Here is a 27,645-nt window from a genome sequence, read left to right as displayed (position 1 = left end):
TAAATTCCTCTATATGGTCTACTCGTAGCACAAGTGGCGTCAAAAGGCTGAAGTGCTTGTAGGCCTAAATTCAGGCACAATTGATTAAAATCCTACACAAGAAAAAAAAAAAAAAAAAAAGAGTCAAAAAGTAGCATTCAATAAATTGATGCATGGAAAATAATCAATCATTTGATCCTATCCTTAAAAAGTCAAAAACTATCAAGGCAACAAATGTTGTAACTTGAATTCCATTAGATCTATTGGCCCTACATTGATGCATGTGTTTTATCCACGCCCGTCCAACCATATGCACCCTTCACATGTGACATTCAAGTGTACACGTGACCAATATCAGTGGTGAATTTGGTTCATTAATTACAATTCTATGATCTGCTTTAGGTGACATGGATGAAACTGGATGGTATTTAAGATGTGTTGACAATCTAAGCAAGAATATTCTACATAATTATCACAATAATAGTAGTAAAGGAACAAATTTAGAAAGTTGAGAATCTATTAACATCTACAACAACTCTCAATTTAATTACACTCTAATATTAACAAAAGAAAAAATCAAAGAAAACCATTCCAAAATATCAAAGCATTACCTCATATATTGTTGGGGTAAATGAAAACCCACACCTTATTTCTCTACATAGATAAAGAAACAAGGTTCAAAAACTGAATCTCCAGACAAACCAATGAAAAAGTGAAAATTTGAAGTTCATAAGAGCTGTTGGAGGCTTCTTGCAGATAAATCACTTGCTAGCAAATGAAATTCCTGCTTTTGGCTAGGAAATGGAAAGGGGGAAAAGGTGGTAACTCATTTACAACTAGTAAATGATTTACTAGTATTAATGTACAGCAAGTACATATGCACGAACTGATGTTTTAAATGAACAAGAAATCATCAATGATTGCCTCAGCCCGATGTCTTGCCAAAAGTGTTGCAATCCAATGCAAGGCCTCAATTCTGGTAGCATCCCATTCATTAGATAGTTGTCTGACGAACATAATTACTACACATTAACTTCTAGTCACATTACATGGGAGGAAGAAAACAACTTACCTCTATAATAAAAATGTAACCATTTTGATCCTTGTCAAAGACCTTGAAAGCCTCCTTCAGTTCCTCCACATAATCAGTGTCCTTCATAACAATTGGAAATGGGAAAAGCTAAAAACACCTAACAGTAGTTGGCGACTATCACTGCCAAATAATATTCATAAGGATTACAATCACACAGTCACACGGTGAGGTTTACTACTCTATTAGGAGGTTTAGTATAAAAATTTAAAAAAATTTAAAAAAAAGGGCCAAATACAAATTCATATATGTTTATAGTTTTTTTTCGCCTAAATCTCAATCTAATTTATTTTCTTTTTAGTCCATGCACATCTACATGCATACACATATATGCTTATATTTTATTGATAGGTGATCATGATCTCTGGCACTTGAAAAAAATGATTTGCAGTTTAAGTGAAAATCAAGAGACACATTTATTTGAATAGCTGGCCATGTTTTCTGCACTCAACTTAAATGCAGAATTTTTCTAAGCTATCCACCTGTTTCTAATAGTCCACTTGCCTGCCATGATGGTAGATGTTATAGCTTGTACATGGTATGCCCTACACACACATGGGGCTTAGCAAACCTTAGATAAACATCATCTAAAGTAGTCAACCTACAAAAAATCCACATACAGGGAAAAAAGATAATCCAACGTGCCACCATGGAACTGCAGCCGCCTATCAGTTCCCAAAAAATTTTGAGCAATCAGTAAGTTGTGGATCTCAACTAGCAGAATATCATGTAGCATAAAGAACAAATGTATGAGTTGTATGCAAACTTTTACAAAATGTGCAGTCCATTGGCTCAAACCAAGTGCTGAGAAGAAAGGGAATGGTGGCAATCTTTGAAATTCAAGGGCATTGGTGTCTTATGGTACTCAAGAGCAAAGGCAAAAGCACAAAACTAAGGATATAATAGCAGTTGAGTATTGACCACCTACTAGACCATGAGATGACTGGACCGACATGTAGAGACCGAAAAGAGGGGGCGGTCTTGCTAGTAAAATAAGAGACCACCACTTTCCTAATGCAATTTAAAAGGTTACCCCAATCTACTATAAAAAATCAACCATAACTTTAGGTCCACACCATGGATAACTTTGAATGTACTGCTTGAGGATCCATCTATGTGCACCTGCCACAAAGTAAAAGAAAAGAATAATTAAAATGTAGAATCTACTAAAAACCTATATACCTCAATGATGTTTGTCTTGGATAATAAGTCATTGTATTCTGATATCATATTCCCTAATAGATTAGCTGATGCAATGAAAAGTTCTCTAATATGAATTTCACTGAAATATGTTATACACAAGGAAGCATTCATCATTTGTTTTAGTTAACCATGAAAAGTAGCTACAATACAAGCAGATCTATGGATCTACATAGCCAGTGAAAAGAAGCAATTCTCTTTTCATCTTTATATCTCAGAACAAAGGAAGTCAAGGAATGATGGAACAAATATCATGGACCAATGGAAATACCTGTGTTGTGGATATTGCATCCCACTTATTATATGTTCCACTGCTATTCTCTGTCCAATCCCCAAAATCCACCCTGGAATTGATGAAACTCAAATCATTAAGAGCGTGAAGATGAACACACTTGGGACACATAACCAGAATCTTTTCTGGCAAATTCTTCCTTCTAAAGTTTCTCTTTGTAATCATTATCAACTTGACTCAAATGTGTTTGGATGTGCAATACAAAATCAAAAGACTTCAAATAAGCTTCTGGATAGTATGTAATGAATTAGAATGCACAAGACTTGCAGAAACATCCTTACTTCCAATGCCTTAATTACACCCTCAAGTTCTCCTGCCTTTCTTGACCATTCTTCAACACTTTCTTTGTAAAGGTCAATAAGCTTAGATATCAGTCTCACCATATCATTGCTCACTGAAGAATACGAGCAGGCCCATATGAGCCACCAAATCCCAACACTAACCGTCTGCTTATTATTCAGATTGCATACAAGCCCAACCATGGTTTAGACATTAGATATCGGTCTCAGCCTCCCCGATTACTGATACGATACAGACCAATACAATCTAACATATATCAGCTGATTGGGGCTACCCTTATTGTACCTTAAGGTGACAAGATACAACTGATACAGCTACACAACCACATCATAATAGAAATTTAAAACCACAGGCATAACCCAAAAACTACATGGACTGGACAACCCTAATCAGCTAATAATGGACTTTTGGACTACTGAAAAAAATGAACATTGTACACTCCATTTATGATACTTAGCAACATATCCAATCAACATGGGTTTTGGTCGTGGCCCATCCACAATGGGGGCTCACCGGGACACATCCTCTAGATTGCCACAAACATCATTCCAATAGGAGGCAATGAGAAAGTGAGGAAAAACAAACTCCATGTCCCAAACAGAGTTCTCTTTTTAATTTCTACAAAGAAGAAAAACAACTTAAGTTGTATTGGAAGGGAGATGCCCATCTGAATTATTGAATAATGACAAGAGTACAACATTTACAACAGCTATTCAAATTTATACTAAAAAATATATGACACATCCATGCTAAAGCTTGGCAGATCCCCATCTAAATTATTCAATAATGAAAAATATAGCACATCCATGGATATGTATAATACTCTACATGTGGGACCTACAAACTCATCTGAATGAAAAATACAACAATGAAATTAAAATTCCAAATGAAATCAGAATTCCAAAGAAAGCCCAATTCAGCTACAAATTATAGATTGTTGTCATTCCAAAATTACAATTGGATATTAAGTTACAAAAACAATAAGCAGCACAAAAGAAAGCCAATGCTTACATGCTAAAGTAATGCAACTGTCACCCTGCACTAGTGGACATGGCTCGTGTGCAAATGGGGTGACAGAAGGCTTAATGCAATGTCTGGTAAGAATGTCAAATGGTGAGATGGATTTGTTGGTGGAAGGAGGGCTCAGGTTTTAAAGCCTTTAAGATTAGAATTCAACATGCAGCTTCAGCAATCTACACCATGAGAAATCAATCATTTGGGTTGATTGGTCAGAAGTACCTTAAAATAGGAACAATTCATAAAGAACTCACATTCAACAAAAAAAAGCATAAAAAGAAAAGCCGATAAAATAGTGGCATGGCTCTGGATCATTTGGTTTTTATGATTTCAGGCATATGGAGTATCCACAGTTAGGCATAATAGATGAATGGTTTGGATCTCATACATATGTACCTTACGTACCTGACATAACTAAGATATTAGCATCTAACACTGGATACTTGATGATTCATACAACAATGAAGCACTTTGGCATCTGCAAAAAATAAAATGACAAGTGGAATTCTGCATATTACTGGTTTGCATTGGAACAAATAACCAACCAAATGGACTATAAAATGAAAATTAAAGAATGAAACACATTGAAAGAATAAATTTTCATTATATGTATGCCCATGATTTGAGCCTGAGTTGGATTAGGTTGAAGTGTCCTGTTACTTCTTATAAGTGTGACCAGTAGTTGTGAGATATAAACTTTAATTTGATAAGCTCTGTCAAAGAATATAGAATATAAATATCAATTGTTTAGGAAAAATATGGACAACGATTAGATGGTATTGAATATCATATTGAATATCCCAACTAACTGGGGATGGCTAAAAGAATGAAGAAATTTTGGGAGGTGGGTTCTTAAAGCCTTACCATCTGAAGAAATACCAAATCAGGACAAAATACAAAGGAGACCCAAACACGCTTTGTGGATGAATAGAAAGGAGGGCACCAAGACCTCTAGTGTCTGCACCAACTCTTTAGCGTTTGGTGCGAACATGATTATGTGGCGCTGATAGGGCTTGATGAATCCATCGTCCACAGATTTGTTGATGAAAGTAAGAAGGGAGTTGTAGTAACTGTCCACATTAAGAAGACCCACCTACACATACATACAAATATCCCATCTTTATGATACAAGTACTTCTATGTTGTGTGTATGTGATTTTCTGTTAGTAGAGATTGCTTACAGTTTGAGTCTAAATACATTGAGCATGACAAAAGGATAAACAAATCTCAACAGGATAAATGGTGCTAATTCAAGGTAATTACGAACCATCAACTAAAAGATGATTTTTTTAGAAATTGAAACGGGAACTGAAAAAATGACAAAATGACAAAGAAAGCAAGAAAAGAATTCACATTTTGATACAAATGGGAAAACATAATACCTTTGACAAAAAAAAAACGTTATAATATGGATTCATGCTTTCAGGCGATATATGGAAATATGTTATTAAGCTCTGTTATTCCTCAAAAAGAAAGTGACAGTATAAATAGGCTTCTTCCAAGTTTGTTTTTTTTTTTTTCCCCCAAGTTCAACCTTGTAGCAGATGATGAAATCTTAGCACAATAATGTTGGATGGTTGAAGTGAAGGTAATCCTAATAGTTCAAGTAGGGAATTAGTACCTCAGTTTTGAGAAATACAATAATCATTACCGGAAACTGTCAATAAATCCATATCAAGTAAATATAAAACATGGAGTAAAAACAATTTAATGACAAATAGAACTGCAAAGAAGCCCACATCCATTTTTTTTTGTGGCACATATTAGAAAACAATGTTACTGATCTTGTGAAGGCATGCACGCTGCATTTGGATGCCCAAGTGAGCTGAATTGTGAACAATTAGTTTAATCAAGAGGATATGACAGATGGGATTTGTTGTTTTTTGGAATCTATTGAACCTGATAGTCATCTTATCCAAATTCAAAAAAAAAAGTCTTTCAATGCCATATATAACCATCAGATTGTAAAAATCATAGAATTCATGTTTACCTCTGCTTTAAATTATTTACAATTAAAAAATCAAATTAAAAGACCAGCTCTTCTAGTATGAATTGGAATACAACACTGTCATGAACTCTAGATTTCTGGTTCTGTGGCACACATTACTATATCAGATTTCTAATTTCTTGCTCCCTCAATCTATGTATGTGAAGAACACCCCATGGTATGATCTTGACCAGTGGCATATGCACAAGGCAGCTCATGTACATGCCAGACATCTGCCAGCATGGCAAATTGGTTACTTATGGAGAGAAGCACATGCTTTCTCCACACCTCCAAATCTAGATGTAGGTTGACTTCAACAAATACTTTGAGCCAGTTGTGTAATCAAAAGAATCCAACAAGTATCTCTGCTACCAAAAAGAACAAAATAAATAAATAAACATATATTGGAGTAGTAGGAACATTGTATCAAAGAAATTGAATGGTCAAGAGAAAAAATGACACTATGATTTGGGACATGAAATCTCTTTCCATTGGTTCGGGTGCCTCTACAACATTCGTAAACCTCAGTCAGAAGAAATTGGTACAGAAAGAGAAAACAAATTATAAGTGTAACCATGAAGGGGACCTTGCAATTACAAACCTGTAGAAACCAATAATACAAGCCAAAAGTTCATCAATTTCAATTGGGTTTTGCTTATGTTAGAAGCAGTAAAGGAGTTAACTGAATCAACAAAAAGATGATACCAAACAAAATGCCAGCAATTCTCAGAAGAAACTGAAAGTTTCAATTCAGTTTCAACAATCCAGAAACTTGTTGGGTTGAAACTACTAATACTCTAAGTAAATCATCAACTTGGAATGTTTTTCCAGCTTTTTAAATAGGTAAACTCAGCCAAGCTCATGCCATAAGTTTTTTGAACAATGTACAAAAGAAAATCTACACAGCAATATGCCAGGAGTAGAACACTTCTTGTTTGAATATCATACTTTCAAATTTTCTATTGAACAACTTGTCAGTGGTGTGGCAATGCTTATATCCTTCCAGCCCATCTGTCTCTGCTAATTCTGAATTATCTCTCTTTGTTCACAAAAAGGGCAGGCTGTTATTACAGAAAAATATGGCTTAGTTGGATGCAATGTTAGTGATGATATACATGGGTTAAGGAGGAAAACTTGCACTTACATATCTTATCAAATTCTGTGAAGGATCGTCCCTGAAACAGTCGTTGTTCCTCTTGCCATTAATGATCTCCAGCAGTAAGACCTCAAAGATAAAGACATATGATTTCACTGAGAAAAGCCCATCCATTGCATACTCTATAGACATATAAGTTTCATTGTGATGAAAGAAATTTGAAGATACACAATGCATGATCAGAGTACATTTAGTCTTCTTGGGTTCTCAATATGGGGACCCAAAGAGATGATGGGCCCCACTATGGATGGCTGATGGCCTGAAAAACTCCCAGGTAGAAAAATTCTAACCTTTCAACTAGTGACCATAAAGAAAATTCTTAAATCACTGTCCCCAATCCAATAAAACCCTCCTCGTGTAATCTGCACTAGATTTCCCCAATCCAATCAAGGAAGAGTGTGATGTGATGTAAAACATTGACATAGATCATCCCCAAAAAATTCTAAAATTTGATTTTCTCCAATTGATAATGAGTTGTGACATATCCTTCCATCTAATCATACAGCTGCCAGGAATAAAATAAGAGAGCTATGAAAAAAAAAAAAACTCAAAAGCAAGCTTAGAAGGAATTATGTATAAAAATGCAAAAAACCCTCGTTTTTTGGGACTACTAACAATTCTAAAAACAGATGCATCGAATAAGCAAAATAATTAAACAAAAAATATAAATATGAATTTTCGTACGATCTAAAATCTAGGGGCATAGGACCATTGCCCTATTTTATTTTTATGTGTATATAGAGAAAATTTCAAATCCACCTGAAGCAGTTAAAAAATACATTAAGACTGTACTGCTTCCAAACCATAGAGAAATATTGGATAGCAAAAGAAAATTTTGCCCAAATACCATAAAGGAAGCAGAGCTCTAGAAATCTCAACTCAGTTCAAAGGCCCACTTAAAAATTGATCTGGGATGGGTTGATTTTTGGAGAATGGATCCATTTGCAACCCTATAAAATGGCCAGATTCTTGAATCATCAATGTCCAATGCTACCTTAGGTTCATTTCTAGGCAAATCAACATGAAAAATCAAACATGTTATGACCATGTTACTCCATTTGGGAACAATAAAATAACATATGATCCCACTATTATGTCAAGCAACATACTAGCATATTACTCCAATACGATTAGGTCTTGCTTGGATACCACTATTAAGAACTCACTCCTACAATAGGACCTAAAAGGTTGTAAATGCATTATTTTAGTTGAAACAAAGATTGCAGACTCGTAAATGAGAAGATTTGCTTTTTCTTCTTTTTTTCCCTTCTTACATCCACAATCAGTACAAGAAGGAAAGAAGGGGAAATAACTTTAAACATTTTCTGTTTTATAGTTATCATAGGCATGTCTCTGTCCTACCTGCTTGCAATGCACTTAAAACTAGTCACACACACACACACACACGCACACACACATGACAACCACTTGGCAGCTACAATGTATATCGAATTCAATTAAACAAAAAGGCAAGAAGAGAAGAAAAAGATGAATGACTCACCGTGAAGTCCAACTATTTAGGATGCACTACAAAGTTTGCTCTTACTGCTACGAGTTCAGAATATGAGTAGAGCTTCGCTTAAGGAAAAGTAAATAAATGACCTTTACCGATGATGTATGCTGGATGCAAATAGAAATCCACCGACAACATCCATCTTTCTTATAGTGATTTAAACATGAGAAACGAACTTGTGAAATTCAAAGTGTTATAGATTCAAGTATAATTTTTCATGTTTAGTTATGCAAAGTAGCTTGAACCATTCATTTTGCTGTGATGGTTTTAACAATTTTCATCATTATGAAGTTTTTAATTCAAAGTTCTCATATTTTGAAATGATTGAGTCGCACTAATCATTGCACTCCAGGTGATCAAATTCCTCTCAGGAATTTCATCAAACACCCCACGTGCATACCCAATCTCTTCAGATTTCGCATAGAAATTCAACAACCTGGTCTGCAGGCTTGAGTCAAGCCCATTGAGGAAAACATGCGAATGGATTTGCAGGCCTTCTTCGAGTTTTTTTGAAGACTCATGTTATGTGCCTAATCTAGTTTCTTAGTTTAAAAATAAAAAAATAAAAAAAAGAAGGGAGAAGCCTAAATACTCCATAAATACCACCACTGGAAATGTGAAATATCCATAGAAACCTCCTTTAAAAGTAGAAAATAAGAAACCCAAGAAAAAAAATATAAACAACACACCCAAATCTACTGATTTGAAAAGAACCTCTAATAAATAGCCATAGAAATCCCAAGCAAGAAACTAAATCATCAGAAAATAAACAAACACATGTTAGATTTCCCAAAACAGAATGAAATCCTCTCCTAAAATCATCACAAACAGAGATTGAAGAAATTAGGGCCGAAAAATATAAAATAATGAAAGAGAAAGTGAAAGTTAAGTTTCGAGATCTGCAGAGATATAGATAGAGAGAGAGAGAGAGAGAGAGAGAGAGAGACTTCACTTCTTAATGCAGACGCCACACCAGATCCGGCATCCAATGCTGAGAGAGAGAGAGAGAGCATCGGGGGTAGTGAGAGGGAGAGAGTCGGGAGAGGGGAGCAAAAGAGGTTAGGGCTTTTTGGTATAAATACCCGATCGCTAACTGACGCCCTATTTTAATAAGAAACATTGTATGTACCTAAAAATAGGCCAGTCAAGTCATTAGGTGAGTAAGACATGTTGAATATGGACTGTGAACCTGTCTCGACTTCCTAGTGACTGGACTGGCCTGAGTTTTTACAATGGAACGAACACAATAGAGCCACATACTGAACCACTCGATTCTTGTACACACATGCCACATCAGCACATGTGAGAAATAAGGAAGTAAGATTCCAGGTTCTCATATCACAATTCACAACTAGCCATCACATTTCTCTAATTGAAAAGGAGAGAAGCCTTGAGAATGAAATGTGTAGAACAACAATACTATGAAGTCGATGTCATATCTATGAAAAAGTTAGCATATTTAATCTTCATAAACATTAAGCCAAAGAACTCATTCTTATAATAATCATATAGCAGACAAATAATGCTAAAGAGAATTGAAATTATAAGGTGCAAACTTCCATACCACACATATCGAGAAAGTGAATACTTAATAGACCAATGAAACAAAGAGGCAATTAAAACGATCGCAAACATATACAAGGAAAGAAAGCTTCACTTGAAAAGTATCCAGAATCAATTTCTTCACACCCTCGAGTCCACCAACATCTTCCCATTTTACATTAGGCACACTACAACAAAAGAAGGGATAGCCAACGCATTGCGGGGCTGGTTTTCCGACACTAACTAAAATCAGGCGTTGGATAAGAATCATATATAAATACCCTTCTAAAAAGCCCTAGCCCACTTTTTCTCCCCTCTCCCAACTTTCCCTCTCACCGCTCCCAACGCTCTCTCTAACTCTCCCTCCGCCCCAATTCTCTCTCTCTCTCTCTCTCTCTCTCTCTCCCCCTTTAGATGTAGTGACAACCATCGCCATCTTTCTTAGTCGACCCTCTCTCTCTATTTTCCCTTTTCCCTCTCTCAATCGATCCTCTCTTTGTTTCCCCTTTCTCAATCCACCTCTGCTCCTCTAGGGTTTCTCTCTCTCTCTCTCTCTCTCTCTCTCTCTCCCTCTCTCTCTCTTCTCTCTCTCTATCTTTTACAGACATGACCTAGGTTTTTCTCTCTCGATCTTTCCAAAATGGATTTGGATTTTTCTCTCAAGCTACAACAGATTTTCGATGCAGATCTAGGGTTTTCTCTCGAGCAATTAGCAGATTATCTACGACCACATCTAGTCATAAGGTAATTTCAGCTGATTGTTGTGATTGTTGTAAGTTCTCTTCAAAATATGAAACTGTAATCTCATTTATTATCTTAATTGAGTTATGTAATCTCATAATTATAAGATTTTCAGTTGTGGGTTGTTTTTACGGTAGGATGTACAGGCAGCAAGGATATGATCTGAACCTTTCATTTCTTGGGCCGGTTGTAAATGGGTGATGCAGCCTTATTGTAGGATCATGTCCACCTACCCTTTGTAATTATTGGCCTGTCAGTCTCTATTTTTTTTCATGGGTTTAGTTGGTGTCGTAGAACATGTCTCTGACAAGAAAGTGGAGGGTTTCACTTAGTGACAACACTTTGGGGACACAAGTGACATTTTGGAGGGAGTGACCAGAATACACAATATGAGTTTGACCCATATCATCCCTAAGAATTTCTTGAATACATGAAAGGCTTGGATTTCCAAATAATGCGCTATTAAAATTCAACTTCCAGGTTTGGTAGGAGGAATTAGCTAAAGATATTTTGTATGAAGTTCAATAGTCTCATAAAGGATCTTCCCATGGAATTGTTGACAACTTGACTTTGATATATATTTGCTAGCATTTTATTATATTGGAGATTGCATCTTGGGTGGACTGTGGACTCTACAAAGTTCAATGATATTGAATCATGCCGCTGAGTTTTTGTTTGCAGTCATTTGTTGTTTTATTATTCTTGCATTAATTTTGGCTAAACAACACTGCCATGCCTGCAGGCCACTAGTGGATTTTTTAGGTTGTTTTGGATTATGCAGAGTATCATTTTATTCTCAGGAACTCCTGGGAGTGTCCTGTGAACCGTAACATTTGTACTTACTGAAAGAAGTTGGGAAGCTTGTGCTTGTAATTCACATGAAGGACATGCTTTCATCTCTAAAAGGACCTATAACAACTGTTCATTTGACCACAAATTGTCAGCTTATTTAGATATATAATGTTATTCACCCTAGTGGGTCATGGATAACGACATTCATTGAAGTTCTTTTGGTTCTTTCTCATACCATTTGTTACTCTTTACGTGTGAATTATAAAATACCCAGGAAAATGACTAGTTAGCAAAAAAGTGATAAATAAAATTAAAAATTAAAAAATTAAAAACAAAAAAAAAAACATCACTTGGTTTTAACTCTGCCAATACAACTACTTGCATTGCCAATCCTAAGCCTGGGTAAAGGAGGAGGGAGAAAGGCTTGAGTGTCACAAAGTCAATAGCAAAAGAAGCTGGTAATTACACTTGACTATCTTTTTTATTTTTATTTTTTATTAAGTGTCATTTGGTTGCATGTATTTTCTTTAAAAAAAAAAAAACCTTTATAGGATCTCTAGAAATGGCAGCCAACAGGTAAGTACTTTGATTTTTCTTCTTTTGTCGCTTTCATCTCTCTCTTGTTGTTTTGTGCTTTTGGAGATGAATATTGGGTTTTTGGGTTTTGCTGTCATTCATTGAAATCACCATTTTTTGTTTGTGGGTTTAGATCAGCAGTCGGTTGAGCTGGAGCAGAAACAATGCAACAAAAGATATTAAATTTGGGGTCGAGGCTCGAGCGTTGATGCTTAAAGGTGTTGAAGACCTCACAGATGTTGTCAAAGTGACAATGGGACCAAAGGTGCTCTTTTATTATTATTATTATTTACCCATTAAAGTTATTGAAACCTTTGTTACTGTTCCTAGAGTTGTTCTTTTTGGAATTGTTGCTACTCTTGTGTTGATGATTTTGTTTGTATTGTTTTATCATGCTTTTTTATGTTGATTAGATTGAAAACTTGGTTTGTGATTACCATATTTTTATTTTCCTTCACGGAGTCATTAGTGTGTTTCACAGGAAGATTTTTTGTTCTTTTTTTACTTTTTTAAATAAAAATAAAATTTATACTTTTGCTTCCATTATGGTTACTTACAGTGTTCTCATTATGACATGTGGCAGATTTTGTCAGTGACTGTGAGAGTTTTCTAAAAGGATGTTACCGGGACCGCTCCCCCATTTTACATGATATGGCTTCCCGTGTCGCGATTCTATCACCAACATGCGAGTGAATCAGGTGGTAGCCGGATAGACATTGTGAGCAATGGGCATTGTCCCATGCATGGGGTCTAGATCATCCATTTCTGTAATTCTACAAGAATACAATCATTACCCAGGTAATCTGGATTATCAGTCAACAGTGATTATGTATTGAATATCAAAATCTCTTATACGTAATTTCGGTTAACTAAAATGAGATCAACTCATACTTAGGTGTTACTGAAATAGCTTTGCATGCGAAGTAAGCCTTTCATGATGTTATTAGAAATTTCTCTACTAATGCACATTTATGTTTGCTGTGATCAAGTTATTGAAAATTTATGGGATGATGAAGGCTGCCCAAAGTCCTTGTTTGAGCTCTGTACCTTTGTTATCGTGGCCACACTTACAATGTTGAGGAAGTCAGGGTTCTGCTTCCAACTTACATTTGGAAAGAAGAAATACATACGCATGTGTGTATATGCATGTTTGAGCTCCGTACCTTTGTTCCATTAAGAAAATCAAGAAAATTACTAGGTCTTATTCATCAATCTCTTTCATAAATAATTGATCTTGCTTAATTTATATTTTTTTCACTTCATTTATATGCTTTCCTAGATGCCCAACTTGTAACTCCTCAGAACCCGCTCTGTCGTAAGATATTATGGTGTATGACGGTGTCATGCCCCAGACTCAGTAACCAGACTCACAAGGAACCCGATAGCAGGTTCTGACCACAACGGCCTCCGTAGTACCCCAATCTCGGCTCCTGAGGCAGGTTCTAATCCCGAGATCTTACAAGGAGGATTTTTCATAATCATATATTCATTCCAATAGGAGCATACCCAAGATCACAGCAAGTAAATCTCGAAAATAATAAAGGGACACATCACAAAATCCACTATAAAATTAAACTTCTACAAGTACAAAGCAGAATGGAAATACATCTGATAGCAAAAGAAGGAAGAAGATCTGCAACACTGGGTGTCCTTGGCTCAACTCTAATCCAAGCTCTGCCGCTACGATGCTGACCTAGGATCACCTACACGCATCAATCGTGCATAAGCTTATAGAAGATTAGAGGGTGGTGAAAGTGTATGACAATGGTGCATAGAAGAATAATAGGAGATACAGGAGGAGAAACAAGATTAATGATAATATCGCTAGCCTTACCGAGGCTTATCATGAATATAATGCAATGAGTACTGGACGCCTTACCAAGACGATGCATAAAGGGGCTTATGTAACCGATGCAAATGCGAAGCGAAGTGATGTCAGTGCTCATATCCAATCCAAATATCAAGTACATTTTCAATTATAAGGAAATCATCGGGGTCTAGTACACTATAGGATGACTACCGCTCTACAGATCCTTACAACCAAATGAGTGTAGGAGACCTCACTACCCGCCTGTGGACAGTCAATCACTAGCAAGGCCTGACGGTAGCGGACCCATTCATGAGCTGGTCAGACTCAGCCTAGCTATTGCCCTCTTTTCCTTAGACAGGTAAGGCCACACCCCAATCCAACCGACTACACGATAGTGGGAGTCGCGGCCTAAAGGTGTAAGGCCCTCGTGTGCTTATGTTTCCACCTGGTCACGGCGGTGGAGTAGATCCTTGGTACCATTGAAGTTTTAGGAATTTTACTCATGGGCATCCTATGCACCCTATATGCTCAAGTAACATTTTTGGTGTCCAAATATGGCCATTCATGATGTATCTATGGAGGCAACAGTCTTAATGAAGCAAAGGCGATAACGTTCATATGCTATACAATGCCAGATGCATGAATCACACAATCAACCATGCATCAATTCCAAGCATCCAACGTGCTCAAGAGGGGATACTACGTCCCTCGGGGAAGGTATCATGCAATGCCCAATGACACAATCATGACCACACACACAGTGCCATTCATGCATACAATGATGTACATGGGCCATGAAGATGAATCTAGATGCGTTACACGGCGATATACAATGCAGTACATTCCTCCGATCTATGGAGGGACTAAGACTAGGTATTTAGACAATATCCATAAGGAACCAACCTCCAGTGGAGTCCCATTACCTGGGGTAGTCCACGAGACTAAGCATATAAGTTACATGACTAAATAATACAGAAATGGCCTTAACAAGAGTCTAAGATGGGCATCAAATCACACTTAGATACTACCGGGCCTAGAGGGGTTCATAATGGGACATTTAACCACTATCCCCCGAAAGGCATATCAAACACGATCTATATGGATAGAAGGCCCATGGCCTACATTCAAGATAAAAATAGGTGGTTACATATGTGTATACTCCTCATAATAGGCCATAAGAAAAAAAGGGGATAATACTATCTTCAACAACATGGGCCCCAATTGGGGAATTAAGGCCCAAGGCTCAATTCCCAATGGCCATAGAATCCATGCATTAAGTTGGACATGGCGGGCAGCCCGCGTACATAATATACGGCCTAAAAATAAGGTTAAGTTTGGATGAAATGGGCCCCATTAATCAGCCCAATACTAGAAATTTAAGTGGGCAACCAAGGGCCAAATACCATCCTTATCTCAGCCCACAAGTCCATCAAAATGGTGGAAGTCAGCCTAATATATGGTTGGGCTAAGCTGGGACGTCCCTGCCCACTCTGGGCCCACTAGATGTCCCAAAAATCTGATCTAAGATGGGTTCCTCATATGATCACTAAAGGTGACCTAGAAGAATGCATTGATTAGGCCAAAAGATGATAAGGAAACATAAGCATGCAACACATACACAAGTTCTTAATGTGGTGGGCCCCACAGCCAAATAAAGTTTTAACCATAAAAATGTACATTTAATGCCCCTTGATAAACTTATGTCCCGTTTGACTTCCTAGACCTAATAAAGTCCAGAAATTAATCAACTATGTGGAAACAAACTCATGAAGGCCAACAATATTCACCGGGGGTGGGGAGGGGCTCACCAGATGGAGGGTGTGTATACATCATGAAAAGATCAAGTGGGCCTGCTATTGGGTGAACCAAGGCTTGGACGGCCTGGACCAAACATACGTTAAGGTAGGTTCCTCATACATTCACATTGAGCCTTAAACAAATAGCCTAGGGCCTATGGTGGGCCTTTAACCATCCATAGAAGAACCCATGGGCCTACGTTAGGACCACCCAGGAGGACATCCAATCTCAACTGGTTCCCAAGAGGTAGCCTGCCTCTAACCAAATACAAATCAAGGCTCAAGGCCTAAACCAATCCATGGCCTAGTGGGCTATACACCAATCCCAACACTTAGGCAATATGGTGCGCCTTCAAGCAAGTTTTGGGCCCAACCATAAAGATCATGAGTCCACTCATTGTGGTGGGCCTAATGGGCGGCCCATTATTCCAACCATTTGGGTAATCCTTATATTTAAAATAAGCGAGTTGGGCCTCACATCTCTGCCCAAGGATGGGTTTAATTTAATTGGCAAGTAAGGGCCCAACTACTTGAGTATTTTGGCCCATAAAACCCATCACAATAGTGTATTAAATAAATGGCCAAAGGTTAGGGGCATATCAAGAAAATTTCAAGACATTGGGCTTAGGAAACCCAAGAGTTAACTATGAATATTGTTCTAATAAAAACCCATTTAAAGTGGGCCTTAAGAGTGCATTAATTAAGCCTAAAAATCTAATCAAAATAGGGCATGAAAGTGTAATAATGTCCCCATATTTGGTGGGCCATGCTGCCTTAAAACGTACATTTGTGGGTAGTAACCTTGAGCCTAATGCTGAAATTCTAGCCCACCCACTATCTGGGCTTGCTGAAATTCAATAAAAATTTATTTATACAATTATTTTAAATCTCTAGTGGCCTATACAAGTCACAAAGGGTCCCACCAGATGAAGGAGTGAATACAACACATAAATCAGGTGGGCCATGCTGCTGGACTGGACGTCCAGCAGTAGCCCAATGGGCTAGGCGTCCCAAGTGTAGGCAGTCTTATTGGCCTGGGTAATTGGGCCAAAACTCATCCAAATGGGACTTAATTGGATTCTACTGAAGGAGGGAATGTTCAAGCCCCATATGGACCCCACTTGGATGAATAGTGGGACACAAAATACATTAAGGTGGGCGCACAAGGCGGCCTGGACGGCCAGCTAAGGCTGGACATCCTAGCCTAGTGGGGCAGTCCAGCCAGCGCCACGAATTGCACAGGGGTCTGTTGACCCCAAAACTTGGTAGCTAGCTAATATCATGGGTGAGACACCTCTCTGTAAATTTTTAGAATTTTTGAAATAGAAAAACTATTTTAATTAATTTAATAAATATAGACTATACAGAAAAATCTGTTTGACCTGGGAGTCCCAGCTTGGTAGGCCGGTCCAGCCCTTCTCACGGTGTGCAAAGGGGTCCGTTGGGCCCAAAAATTGGTAGGTGAGTCCTAACATGGGTAGGATACCTCTCTAAAAATTTTAATGATTTGTGATTTAGTAGAAGTATTTTAATTAATTTACGGAATCCAGATTATCCAGCAAATCTGCTAAGTGCAGAATTTTGGTAGACCCTGATCTGAGCCTCCAATGGGGTGGATGAATAGCCTCAAAAAATTTGGGAAAAATAGGTTTTAGGTCTCCTCATATATGTACTACAAGTTGGGGTCTAGGGATGTGGCCCACCAGTGGAAAACTATAGAATAGGTGGGGTCCTAAGTTACAAGAGAAATTTCCAGCAATATGGACAACAACATATTGTTGTCCAAACTAGCCCAAAAAAATAAATAAAAAGGAAATAAATCATCATTTCCTCAAGGTGGGGTCCACCTAGATGGGTCACACAACTCTTAGACCCATGCCTCTTCCAATATCATCTATAAAATGAAACCTAAAGGCTGTCTAAAACATGCCAACATCATGGGGCAACAAGGTTAGCCCTGGACGTCCAACCACTTGGGCCTGGTTGCATGTCACATCAGGTGGGCCACACATACATCAAATTTACTATAAATACAGGAAAGAAAATATGGAGAAGAATCACAATCTAGCCAAGGGGTAGGGCCCCGCCACTAATGAGCCCTCCCAAGAATCAATCTCATCCATACAACTATGTTGATTGAACATGCAACATTAAACTAATGCATGCATGATCTATGATTAAAATGGATGGTTGGGATGGCATCCTAACATGATATTTAAGGTCTAGATGACCTTGAAATGGAGTAGATCATGAATACATCATGATGGGGTCCATGGAGAATGGCCCCATCATGGATCATGACATGCATGTAGGATGGGCCAAAGGGCCACATCCATAGGATCAAATGGGATCCCCACCTTAGATTGGTGGGTCCCATATGATCCATTTATGAAGAGAAAGAAGATCAAAGGGTAGAAAAGAAAATCAAAAATTTATAATCACCCACCTCACAAGAACACCAAGAATCTTCTACCGCTAGGCTCCTTAGGCTCCAAGGTGCATAGATCTAAGGTTGAGATCTTTCTTCAAGTGTTAGATGTGGGAATTTATGAGTGAAAGTGGGCTGAAATTTGCTGAGCAAGGTGGGACGTCCAAGATCCTCTAGCTAGAGAGAAAGAGAGAAATGAGGGAGAGAAGATGGGAAGAAATGTGAGGGAAGTTGCTAGGATAAAGGGTTTTAGGAGTGCAATCATAAAATAGCTAGAAACTAAAAGCAATGATGGCTCTTCTCTCCTTGAGAAGAGGAAATTTCAGATTTTTCTAGCCTAGGATAGAGGAAAAGGCGTGATTTCCATGGGAGAGAAGGAAAAGTGATAGCCTAGAGAAGAGAACTCATCATAAGATGCTAGCTATGGGCCAATGTCCGAGGCTAGCTAGGCTAACTAGGCAAATATGAATTGTAGGATGATTTTATGCATGGGAAAATGTGTACACCCTAGGTGGACCCTACAAAATACAATCAACAGTCCACAAGAAGCGCGACCTACATCTTTTGATTTACAACTTGGATTGCTGCACAAGCCGTGGTGTAGGAACTGCGACGATGATGTGGTCGCTATGGCTCTAAATTTGGGTCGATCTAGGTCAGGTCTACATGACTGGACTTGAGGATGACCGCAAACACTAATAGAAGGTCGCAGGTTTTTGAGATTTGACTGCTAGGACCATGAGACCTAGAGGAACCAAATGCACACACTCGGGTAGGGTCTTACATCTCTCCCCACCAACAAAGAAATTTTGACCTCAAAATTGCCAAAATCAGAATAACAACAATGCATAAACATCATGATATATGTTAATAAGCACAAGAGAAGGAAATATATAGAATAACATAACAATCAAGCATCAAACAAATGGGGATAATGCTCCCTAATCTCGACTTCGCGTTCCCAAGACGCCTCAACCTCCGAATGATGACCCCATTGCACCTTCACTAAGGGAATGACCTTGGTCCTGAGAACCTGCCCCTTCCGATCAAGAATACGAATTGGCTGCTCAATGTAAAAAGCATCCTCATGGATCTCGAGTGGCAGCCAATCAATCACAAAGATAGTGTCTGACCCACACTTTCGCAACAAAGAAGCATGAAACACGTCGTGGATCACGGACAACTAAGGAGGTAAGGCAAGCCTGTAGGCCACAGCGCCTAGGCGCTCGGTAATCTCAAAAGGTCCAATGAATCTCGGGGCTAGCTTGCCCTTCACACCAAATCGAACCACACCTTTCATAAGCGAGACCTTGAGATATACCATGTCCTGAATACGAACTCGAGGGGTCAACTTCGAAAATCAGTAAAATTCTTCTGCTGGCTATAAGCTGTGCACATCCTCTGCCTAATAACATCAATAGCCTCCGACGTTTGCTCAATATGCTCGGTACCTAAGAGATGATACTCTCCAACCTCAGTCCAACAGTTAGGAGATCTACATGGTCTGCCATAAAGTGCCTTAAAAGGAGCTAGGCCGATAGTCGTCTGATAGCTATTATTGTACGCAAACTCGGTGAGGTATAAATGCTCATCCCAACTGTCCTCAAAGTTGATCACACAAGCTCTGAGCATATCCTCAAAGATCTGGTTGACCCTTTCAGTCTGCTCATCCGTCCGTGAATGATAAGCGGTGCTGAGATGCAAGGTGGCCCTCATCGCCTATTGGAAATTCCTCCAAAACTGAGACGTAAATCTAGAGTCTCGATCTGAAACGATGGAAACTAGGATGTAGTGCAGTCTCACTATCTCCTCCATAAACACCTTTGCAAGCTGGTCCATAGACCAAGAAGCACGCACCGGAATGAAATAAGCCGACATCATCAAACTATCAATGATAACCCAGATGGTATCGTGATTGTGACTATGCTGAGTCCTCGACAAACCTACGATAAAGTTCATCGATAATGCTCCCACTTCCACACTGGGATGCTCAACGGCTGCAAGGGACCAGAAGGTCTCTGGTGATCGGTCTTGACATGTTGGCATGTGTCACACTCAGCCACAAAACTAGCAATCTGGCATACCATCCCTAACTAGAAATACTGCCTTGACAACAAAACAAGACAACAAGCTCGATATTAGCAATATAAAACTATTCAACGAGTAAGAACATCTCACCAATCAAAACTGAACACGATAATATCATCAGCCTAACACAGTGATCTTCCCCTAAATGTCGATACTGACAATCCCTTATAACAGACTCTAATAGTAATCTGATTGAACAAAAACCCTTGGATACAAAAAGGGTGCGATGCACCAAAACACAAGACTTACATACAGAAACAAAGAGAATACCCATAACGACTCCCCTAATAACTAAGGGTCCTGTTGAGTCACACAAAATCAAGACTGAGGTGGCTGGGGAGGTGTTTGTCCCCTCTACATCTGCGGTCTCTACTGCTACTGTAGTCACTTCAAAGGTCTATCTTGCTGATGGGGACACTCGCGCCTATGGTGTCCCTTCTACCCACAACTGAAGTAAACTTTAGCCAATGGTCTAGAAGAAGGGGCTACTAGTTGTGCCGATGATGAAGCTAACTGGGTAAAAGATGGCACTGGCTGTGCCGCTGGCAGTCGAAACCCTAAATGTCTCATACATCGACGATACTGATGCTGATAGTAGCCACTGGAATGCACCTTCCTCTTTCGACCTTCTCCCTGAAGTAAATACACCGTCATCGGGGCTCACTGCAAAGTCGAATCTCGTAAAAGGGGGCTCGTATGCTCCTGCTTTGCCTATCCGGGCATCTCAGGAACGGGCTGACGGGTCTTAAGAACATTAGTGATGACCTGCATCAACTACTGGATATGCTCAACTCCTAGAGGAATCGTCAGATAAGCGGGGTTAGCACTGGCCTTTGACGGAGGCATAGGTACGGTGGGAGCCTCAGGATAGGTATGACAAGCTTAAGAGGGGAAACGGGAATTCAGATGGTGGAGCAAAAGTCACTCGGATCGCTAGAGTGGAATGAGAACCAAGTTCATGGGCACCACGGCCACAGGCGCCACAATCATTGGCACCTCGACTAGACGGCATGGTCTACAGAAAGAACAAAGGTGATGGATATCTAGGGATTAGAATCCTTGAAGGCTCAAACAGAACGAGGGAAACGCACTCGTGACACTACTTGCCTGAAGCTCAGAGCAGATATGTGATATCATCCCAAGTTATTCCAAAATTACTTGCTATGCTGTGATACCAACTCCTGTCACACCCCAGACCTCGGTAACAGGGCTTACAAGGAACTCGATAGCCGATTCTAGCCGCAACAGCCTCTGTAGTACCCCAATCTCGGCTCCTGAGGTATGTTCCATTCTTTGGATCCTACAAGGAGGATTTTTCATAATCATATATCCATTCCAATACAAGCATACCCAAGATCACAGCAAGTAAATCTCAAAAATAATAAAGTGACACATCACAAAATCCACTATAAATTTAAACTTTTACAAGTACATAGCAGAATGGAAATACATCTGATAAAAAAGAAGGAAGAAGATCTGCAACACTGGGGGTCCTCGGCTCAACTCTAATCCAAGCTCTGCCACTACGATGTTGACCTAAGATCACCTGCACACATCAATCGTGCATAAGCTTATAGAAGCTTAGAGGGTAGTGGAAGTGTGTAACAATGGTGCATAGAAGAATAATAGGAGATACAGGAGGGGAAACAAGATCATTGATAATATCGCTAGCCTTACCGAGTCTTATATGAATACAATGCAATGAGTACTGGATGCCTTACCAAGGTGATGCATAAAGGGGCTTATGTAGCTGATGCAAATGTGATGCGAAGTGATGCCAGTGCTAATATCCAATCCCCATGTCAAGTACATTTCCAATCATAAGGAAATCATCGGGGTTTAGTACACTGCAAGATGACTACTGCTCTACAGATCTACACAGCCAAATGAGTGTAGGAGACCTCATTACCCGGTTGTGGACAACCAATCACCAGTAAGGGCTGATGGTAGCGGACCCATTCACGACCTGGTTAGATTCAGCCTAGCTATTGCCCACTTTCCCTTAGACAGGTAAGGCCAGACCCTAATCCAACCGACTACATGATAGTGGGAGTTGTAGCCTAAAGGTGTAAGGCCCTCGTGCGCTGATGTTTCCACTCGGTCACGGCGCTGGGGCAAATCCTTAGTACTATGGAAGTTTTGGGGATTTCACCCATGGGCATCCTATGCACCCTATATGTGGCCATCCACGATGTATCTGTGGAGGCTACAACCCTGATGAAGCAAGGGCGATAATGTTCATATGTTATACAATGACAAATCTATGAATCACACAATCAACCATGCATCAATTCCTAGCATCCAACGTGCTCAAGAGGGGATACTACGTCCCTCGAGGAAGGTATCATGCAATGCCCAATGGCACAATCATAACCACACACACACAATGTTATTCAAGCATACAATGATGCACATGGGCCATGAAGATGAATCTAAACATGTTATGCGACGATATATATTGCGGTGCATTCCTCCTATCCAAGAAGGGACCAAGACTAGGTATTTAGACAATATCCATAAGGAACCAACCTCTAGTAGAGGCCCATTACCTGGGATAGTCCATGAGACTAAGCATATAAGTTACATAACTAAATAATATAGAAATGGCCCTAATAAGAGTCTAAGATGGGCAGCAAATCACACTTAGATACTACTGGGCTTAGAGGGGTCCATATGGGGACATTTAACCACTATCCCCCAAAAGTCACATTAACCATGAACTATATGAATAGAAGGCCCAAGGCCTACATTCAAGATAAAAATAGGTGGTCACATGTGTATACACCTCATAATGGGCTATAAGAAAAAAGGGGATAATACTATTTTCAACAACATGGGCCCCAAGAGGGGAATTAAGGCCCAAGGCTCAATTCTAATGGCAATAGAATCCATGCATTAAGTTGGACATGGTGGACAGCCAGCGTACACAATATATGGCCCAAAAATAAGTTTAAGTTTGGATGAAATGGGCCTCACTACATCAGCCCAACACTAGCAATTTAAGTGGGCAACCACGGGCCCAATACCATCTTTATCTCAGCCCACAAGTCCATCAAAATGGTGGAAGTCAGCCCAATATATGGCTAGGCCAAGCTGGGATGTCCGTGCCTACTCTGGGCCTACTAGATGTTCGAAAAATATGATCTAAGATGGGGTCCTCATATGATCACTGAAGGTGACCCAAAATAATGCACTAGTTAAGCACAAAGATTATAAGGAAACATAAGCATGTAACACGTACACAAGTTCTCAATGTGGTGGGCCCCACAGCTAAATAAATTTTTAACCATAAAATTGTACATTTAAGGCCCCTTGATAAACTTTTAGCCCGTTTGACTTCCTGGACCTACTAAAGTCCTAAAATTAATCAATTATGTGGAAACAATCTCATGAACGCCAACAATATTCACACGGGGGCTCCAACAGATGGAGGGTGTATATACATCATGAAAAGATCAAGTGGGCCTGCTACTGGATTATGAATCCAACAACAACCCAAGGCATAGAGTGCCTCGATGATCGGGCGATCCAAGGCTTGGACGGCCTGGACTAAACATGCGTTAAGGTAAGTTCCTCATACATTCACATTGAGCCTTAAACAAATGGCCTAAGGCCTATTGTGGATCTTTAACCATCCATAGAAGAACCCATAGGCCTACCTTAGGACCGCCCAGGAGGACATCCAACGTTAACTGTTTCCAAACAAGTAGCCCGCCTCTAACCAAATACAAATCAAGGCCTAAGGCCTAAACCAATCCATGGTCTAGTGGGCTATACACCAAGCCCAACACTTACATAATATGGTGGGCCTTCAAGCAAGGTTCAGGACCAACCATAAAGATCATAAGTCCACTCATTGTGGTGGGCCTAATGGGTAGCCCATTATTCCAACCATATGGGTAATCCTTTTATTTAAAACAAATGATTTCGACCTCACAAATCGGCCCAAATATGGGTTTAATTTAATGGGCAAGCAAGGGCCCAACTACTTGAGTATTTTGTCCCATAAAACCCATCACAATAGTGTATTAAATATGCACCCAAAGGTCAGGGGCCTATCAAGAAAATTTCAAGACATTGGGCCTAGGAAACCCAAGAATTAACTATGAATATTGTTCTAATAAAAACCCATTTAAAGTGGGCCTTAAGGGTGCACGAATTAAGCCTAAAAATCTAATCAAAATAGGGCATGAAAGTGTAATAATGTGACCGTATCTAGTGGGCCATACTGCCCTAAAATGTACATTTATGGGTAGCAACCTTGCGCCTAATGCTGAAATTCCAGCCCACCCACTATCTGGGCTTGCTGGAAATTCAACAAAAATTTATTTATAATATTATTTTAAATATATAGTGGCCCATACAAGTCATAAACGGTCTCACCAATTGAAGGAGTGAATTCAACACATAAATCAGGTGGGCCATGCTGTTGGACTTGAGGTCTAGCAGTAGCCCAATGGGCTAGGCATCCCAGGGGTAGGCAGTCCTATGGGCCTAGGTAATTAGCCCAAAACTCACCCAAATGGGTCCCATATGGATGCTACTAAAGGAGGGAATGATCATGCTCCCTATGGATCCCACTTGGATGAATGGTGGGACACAAAATACATTAAGGTGGGCCTGCAAGGTGGCCTAGACGGCTAGCCAAGGCTGGACGTCCCAGCCTGGTGGGCTGGTCCAGCCAGTGCCACGAATTGTACAGGGGTCCGTTGACCCCAAAACTTTGTAAGTGGGTATTATCCTGGGTGGGACACCACTTTGTAAATTTTCAAAACTTTTAGAATATCATAAGTATTTTAATTAATTTAAAGAAGACAAATTGTCCAGAAAAATCTGTTTGACGTGGGCGTCCCAGCCTGGTGGGCCGGTCCAGCCCTTGTCACGGTGTGCACAGTGGTCCGTTGGCCCCAAAAATTGGTGGGTAGGTCCTACCATGGGTGGAACACATCTCTATAAATCTTCATGATTTTTTAATTAATATAAATATTTTAATTAATTTGTGAAATCCAAACTATCTAGCAAATCTGTTAAGTGCAGAATTTTGGTAGACCCTGATCTGAGCCTCCAATGGGGTGGATCAATGGCCTCAAAAAATTTAAGAAAAATAGGTTTTAGGTCCCCTCATATATTTACAACAAGGTTGGGTTTAGGGATGTCACCCACCAATGGAAAATTATAGACTAAATCTATACCAAACAATCAATTACAACAGAAATCTCCAGCAATATGGACAACAACATAATGCTGTCCAAACTAGCCCCAAAAAATAAATAAAAGGGAAATAAATCATCATTTTCTTAAGGTGGGGTCCACCTATATGGGTCACACAACTCCCATACCCAAGCCCCTTCCAAGTTCATCCAGAAAATTAAACCCAAAGGCTGTCCAAAACATGCCAACAATATGGGGCAACAAGGTTGGGCCTGGATGTCCAACCACTTGGGCCTGGTTACATGGCACGTCAGGTGGGCCACACATACATCAAATTTACTATAAAGACAAGAAAGAAAATATGGAGAAGAAGTACAATCCGGCCATGGGGTTGGGTCCCGCTACAAATGGGCCCTCCCAAGAATCAATCTCATCCCTACAACTATGTTGATTAAACATGCAACATTAAATTAATGCATGCATGATCTATGATTAAAATGGATGGTTGGGATGCCATCCCAACATAATGTTTAAGGTCTAGATGACCTTAAAATAGAGTAGATCATAAAATTCATCATGATGGGCTAAAGGGCCACATCCATAGAGAATGACCTCATCATGGATCATGACATGCATGTAGGATGGGCTAAAGGGCCACATCCATAGGATCAAATGGGATCCCCACCATGGATTGGTGGGTCCCATATGATCCATCTATGAAGAGAAAGAAGATCAAAGGGTAGAAAAGAAAATAAAAAATTTATAATCACCCACCTCACAAGAACACCAAGAATCTTCTACCGCTAGACTCCTTAGGCTCCAAGGTGCATAGATCTAAGGTTAAGATCTTTCTTCAAGGGTTAAATGGGGGAATTTATGAGTGAAAGTGGGCTGGAATTTACTGAGCAAGGTGGGACGTACAAGCTCCTCTAGCTAAAGAGAAAGAGAGAAATGAGGGAGAGAAGATGGGAAGAAATGAGAGGGAAGTTGCTAGGATAAAGAGTTTTTAGGAGAGCAATCATGAAATTGCTAGAAACTAAAAGCAATGATGACCCTTCTCTCCTTGAGAAGAGGAAATTTCAGATTTTTCTAGCTTAGGATAGAGAAAAAGGCATGATTGTCATGGGAGAGAAGGAAAAGCGATAGCCTAGAGAAGAGAAATCATCATAAGATGCTAGCTATAGGCCTATGTCCGAGGCTAGCTAGGCTAGCAAGGCAATTATGAAACATAGGACGATGTCATTCATGGGAAAATGTGTACACCCTAGGTGGGCCCTACAAAACATAATCAACAGTCCATAAGAAGCCGACCTACATCTTTTGATCTACAACTCGGATTGTCGCACGAGACGCGGCGTTGGAACCGCGGTGATGATGCGGTCGCTATGGCACAAAATTTAAGTCAATCTAGGTCGGGTCTATGTGACTAGACTTAAGGATGACCACAAACACTAATCGAAAGTCACCGGTCACCGAAATTTGACTAGTAGTACCGCATGACCTAGATGAATGAAATGCACACACTCAGGTAGGGTCTTACATCTCTCCCCACCAACAAAGAAATTTTGTCCTCGAAATTGCTAAAATTAGAATAACAACAATGCATAAACATCATGATATATGTTAATAAGCACAAGAGAAGGCAATATATTAAATAACATAACAATCAAGCATCAAACAAATGGGGATAATGCTCCCTAATCTCAGCCTCGCGTTCCCAAGACGGCTCGGCCTCCGAATGATGACCCCATTACACCTTCACTAAGGGAATGACCTTGTCCTGAGAACCTGCTCTTTCTGATCAAGAATACGAATCGGCTGCTCAATGTAAGAAGCATACTCACGAACCTCTAGTGGTTGTCAATCAATCATATGGATAGTGTCCAACCCACACTTCTACAACAAAGAAGCATGGAACACGTCATGGATCGTGAACAACTCAGGAGGTAAGGCAAGCCTGTAGGCCACAACTCCCAGGCGCTCGGTAATCTCAAAAGGTCCAATGAATCTCGGGGCTAGCTTGCCCTTCACACCAAATCGAACCACACCTTTCATAAGCGAGACCTTGAGATATACCATGTCCTGAATACGAACTCGAGGGGTCAACTTCGAAAATCAGTAAAATTCTTCTGCTGGCTATAAGCTGTGCACATCCTCTGCCTAATAACATCAATAGCCTCCGACGTT

At 39.6% G+C, this 27,645-nt stretch overlaps 1 protein-coding gene and 1 pseudogene across 3 annotated transcripts; both read right to left on the bottom strand.

Moving 5' to 3' along the window:
* The window catches only part of LOC131246563 (peroxisomal ATPase PEX6-like), a 140,848-nt pseudogene that overhangs the window by 5,084 nt on the left and 108,119 nt on the right, over window positions 1–27,645 (bottom strand).
* Window positions 5,448–7,151, bottom strand: LOC131250384 (uncharacterized). Of its 3 annotated transcripts, none has more exons than XM_058250802.1 (4): window positions 7,010–7,151; window positions 6,814–6,904; window positions 6,328–6,371; window positions 5,448–6,233 (listed from the first exon to the last, which is right to left on the bottom strand). In XM_058250802.1, the coding sequence occupies exons 1-4, from the start codon at window positions 7,133–7,135 to the stop codon at window positions 6,162–6,164; spliced, it is 333 nt and encodes a 110-aa protein (XP_058106785.1). In that variant the 5' UTR covers window positions 7,136–7,151; the 3' UTR covers window positions 5,448–6,161. The 3 variants fall into 3 exon arrangements, 2 of the variants coding, with proteins under 2 accessions (XP_058106785.1, XP_058106786.1); XM_058250803.1 differs by having other exon boundaries at window positions 5,448–6,230; XR_009173335.1 differs by having other exon boundaries at window positions 5,993–6,371; window positions 6,814–6,926.

The sequence above is a fragment of the Magnolia sinica genome, chromosome 1 (assembly GCF_029962835.1).
Source record: "Magnolia sinica isolate HGM2019 chromosome 1, MsV1, whole genome shotgun sequence".
Lineage (NCBI taxonomy): Eukaryota > Viridiplantae > Streptophyta > Magnoliopsida > Magnoliales > Magnoliaceae > Magnolia > Magnolia sinica.
This window is presented reverse-complemented; position numbering and strand designations above follow the sequence as displayed.

Coding starts and splice junctions, on each gene's coding strand:
- LOC131250384 (XM_058250802.1), bottom strand. CDS start 7,135: ATGGATGGGCTTTTCTCAGTGAAATCATATGTCTTTATCTTTGAGGTC. Junction 6,905..7,009: donor CACAGAATTTGATAAGATAT/GTAAGTGCAAGT, acceptor TTGTGAACAAAG/AGAGATAATTCAGAATTAGC. Junction 6,234..6,327: donor ATTTCATGTCCCAAATCATA/GTGTCATTTTTT, acceptor TCTTTTTGGTAG/CAGAGATACTTGTTGGATTC.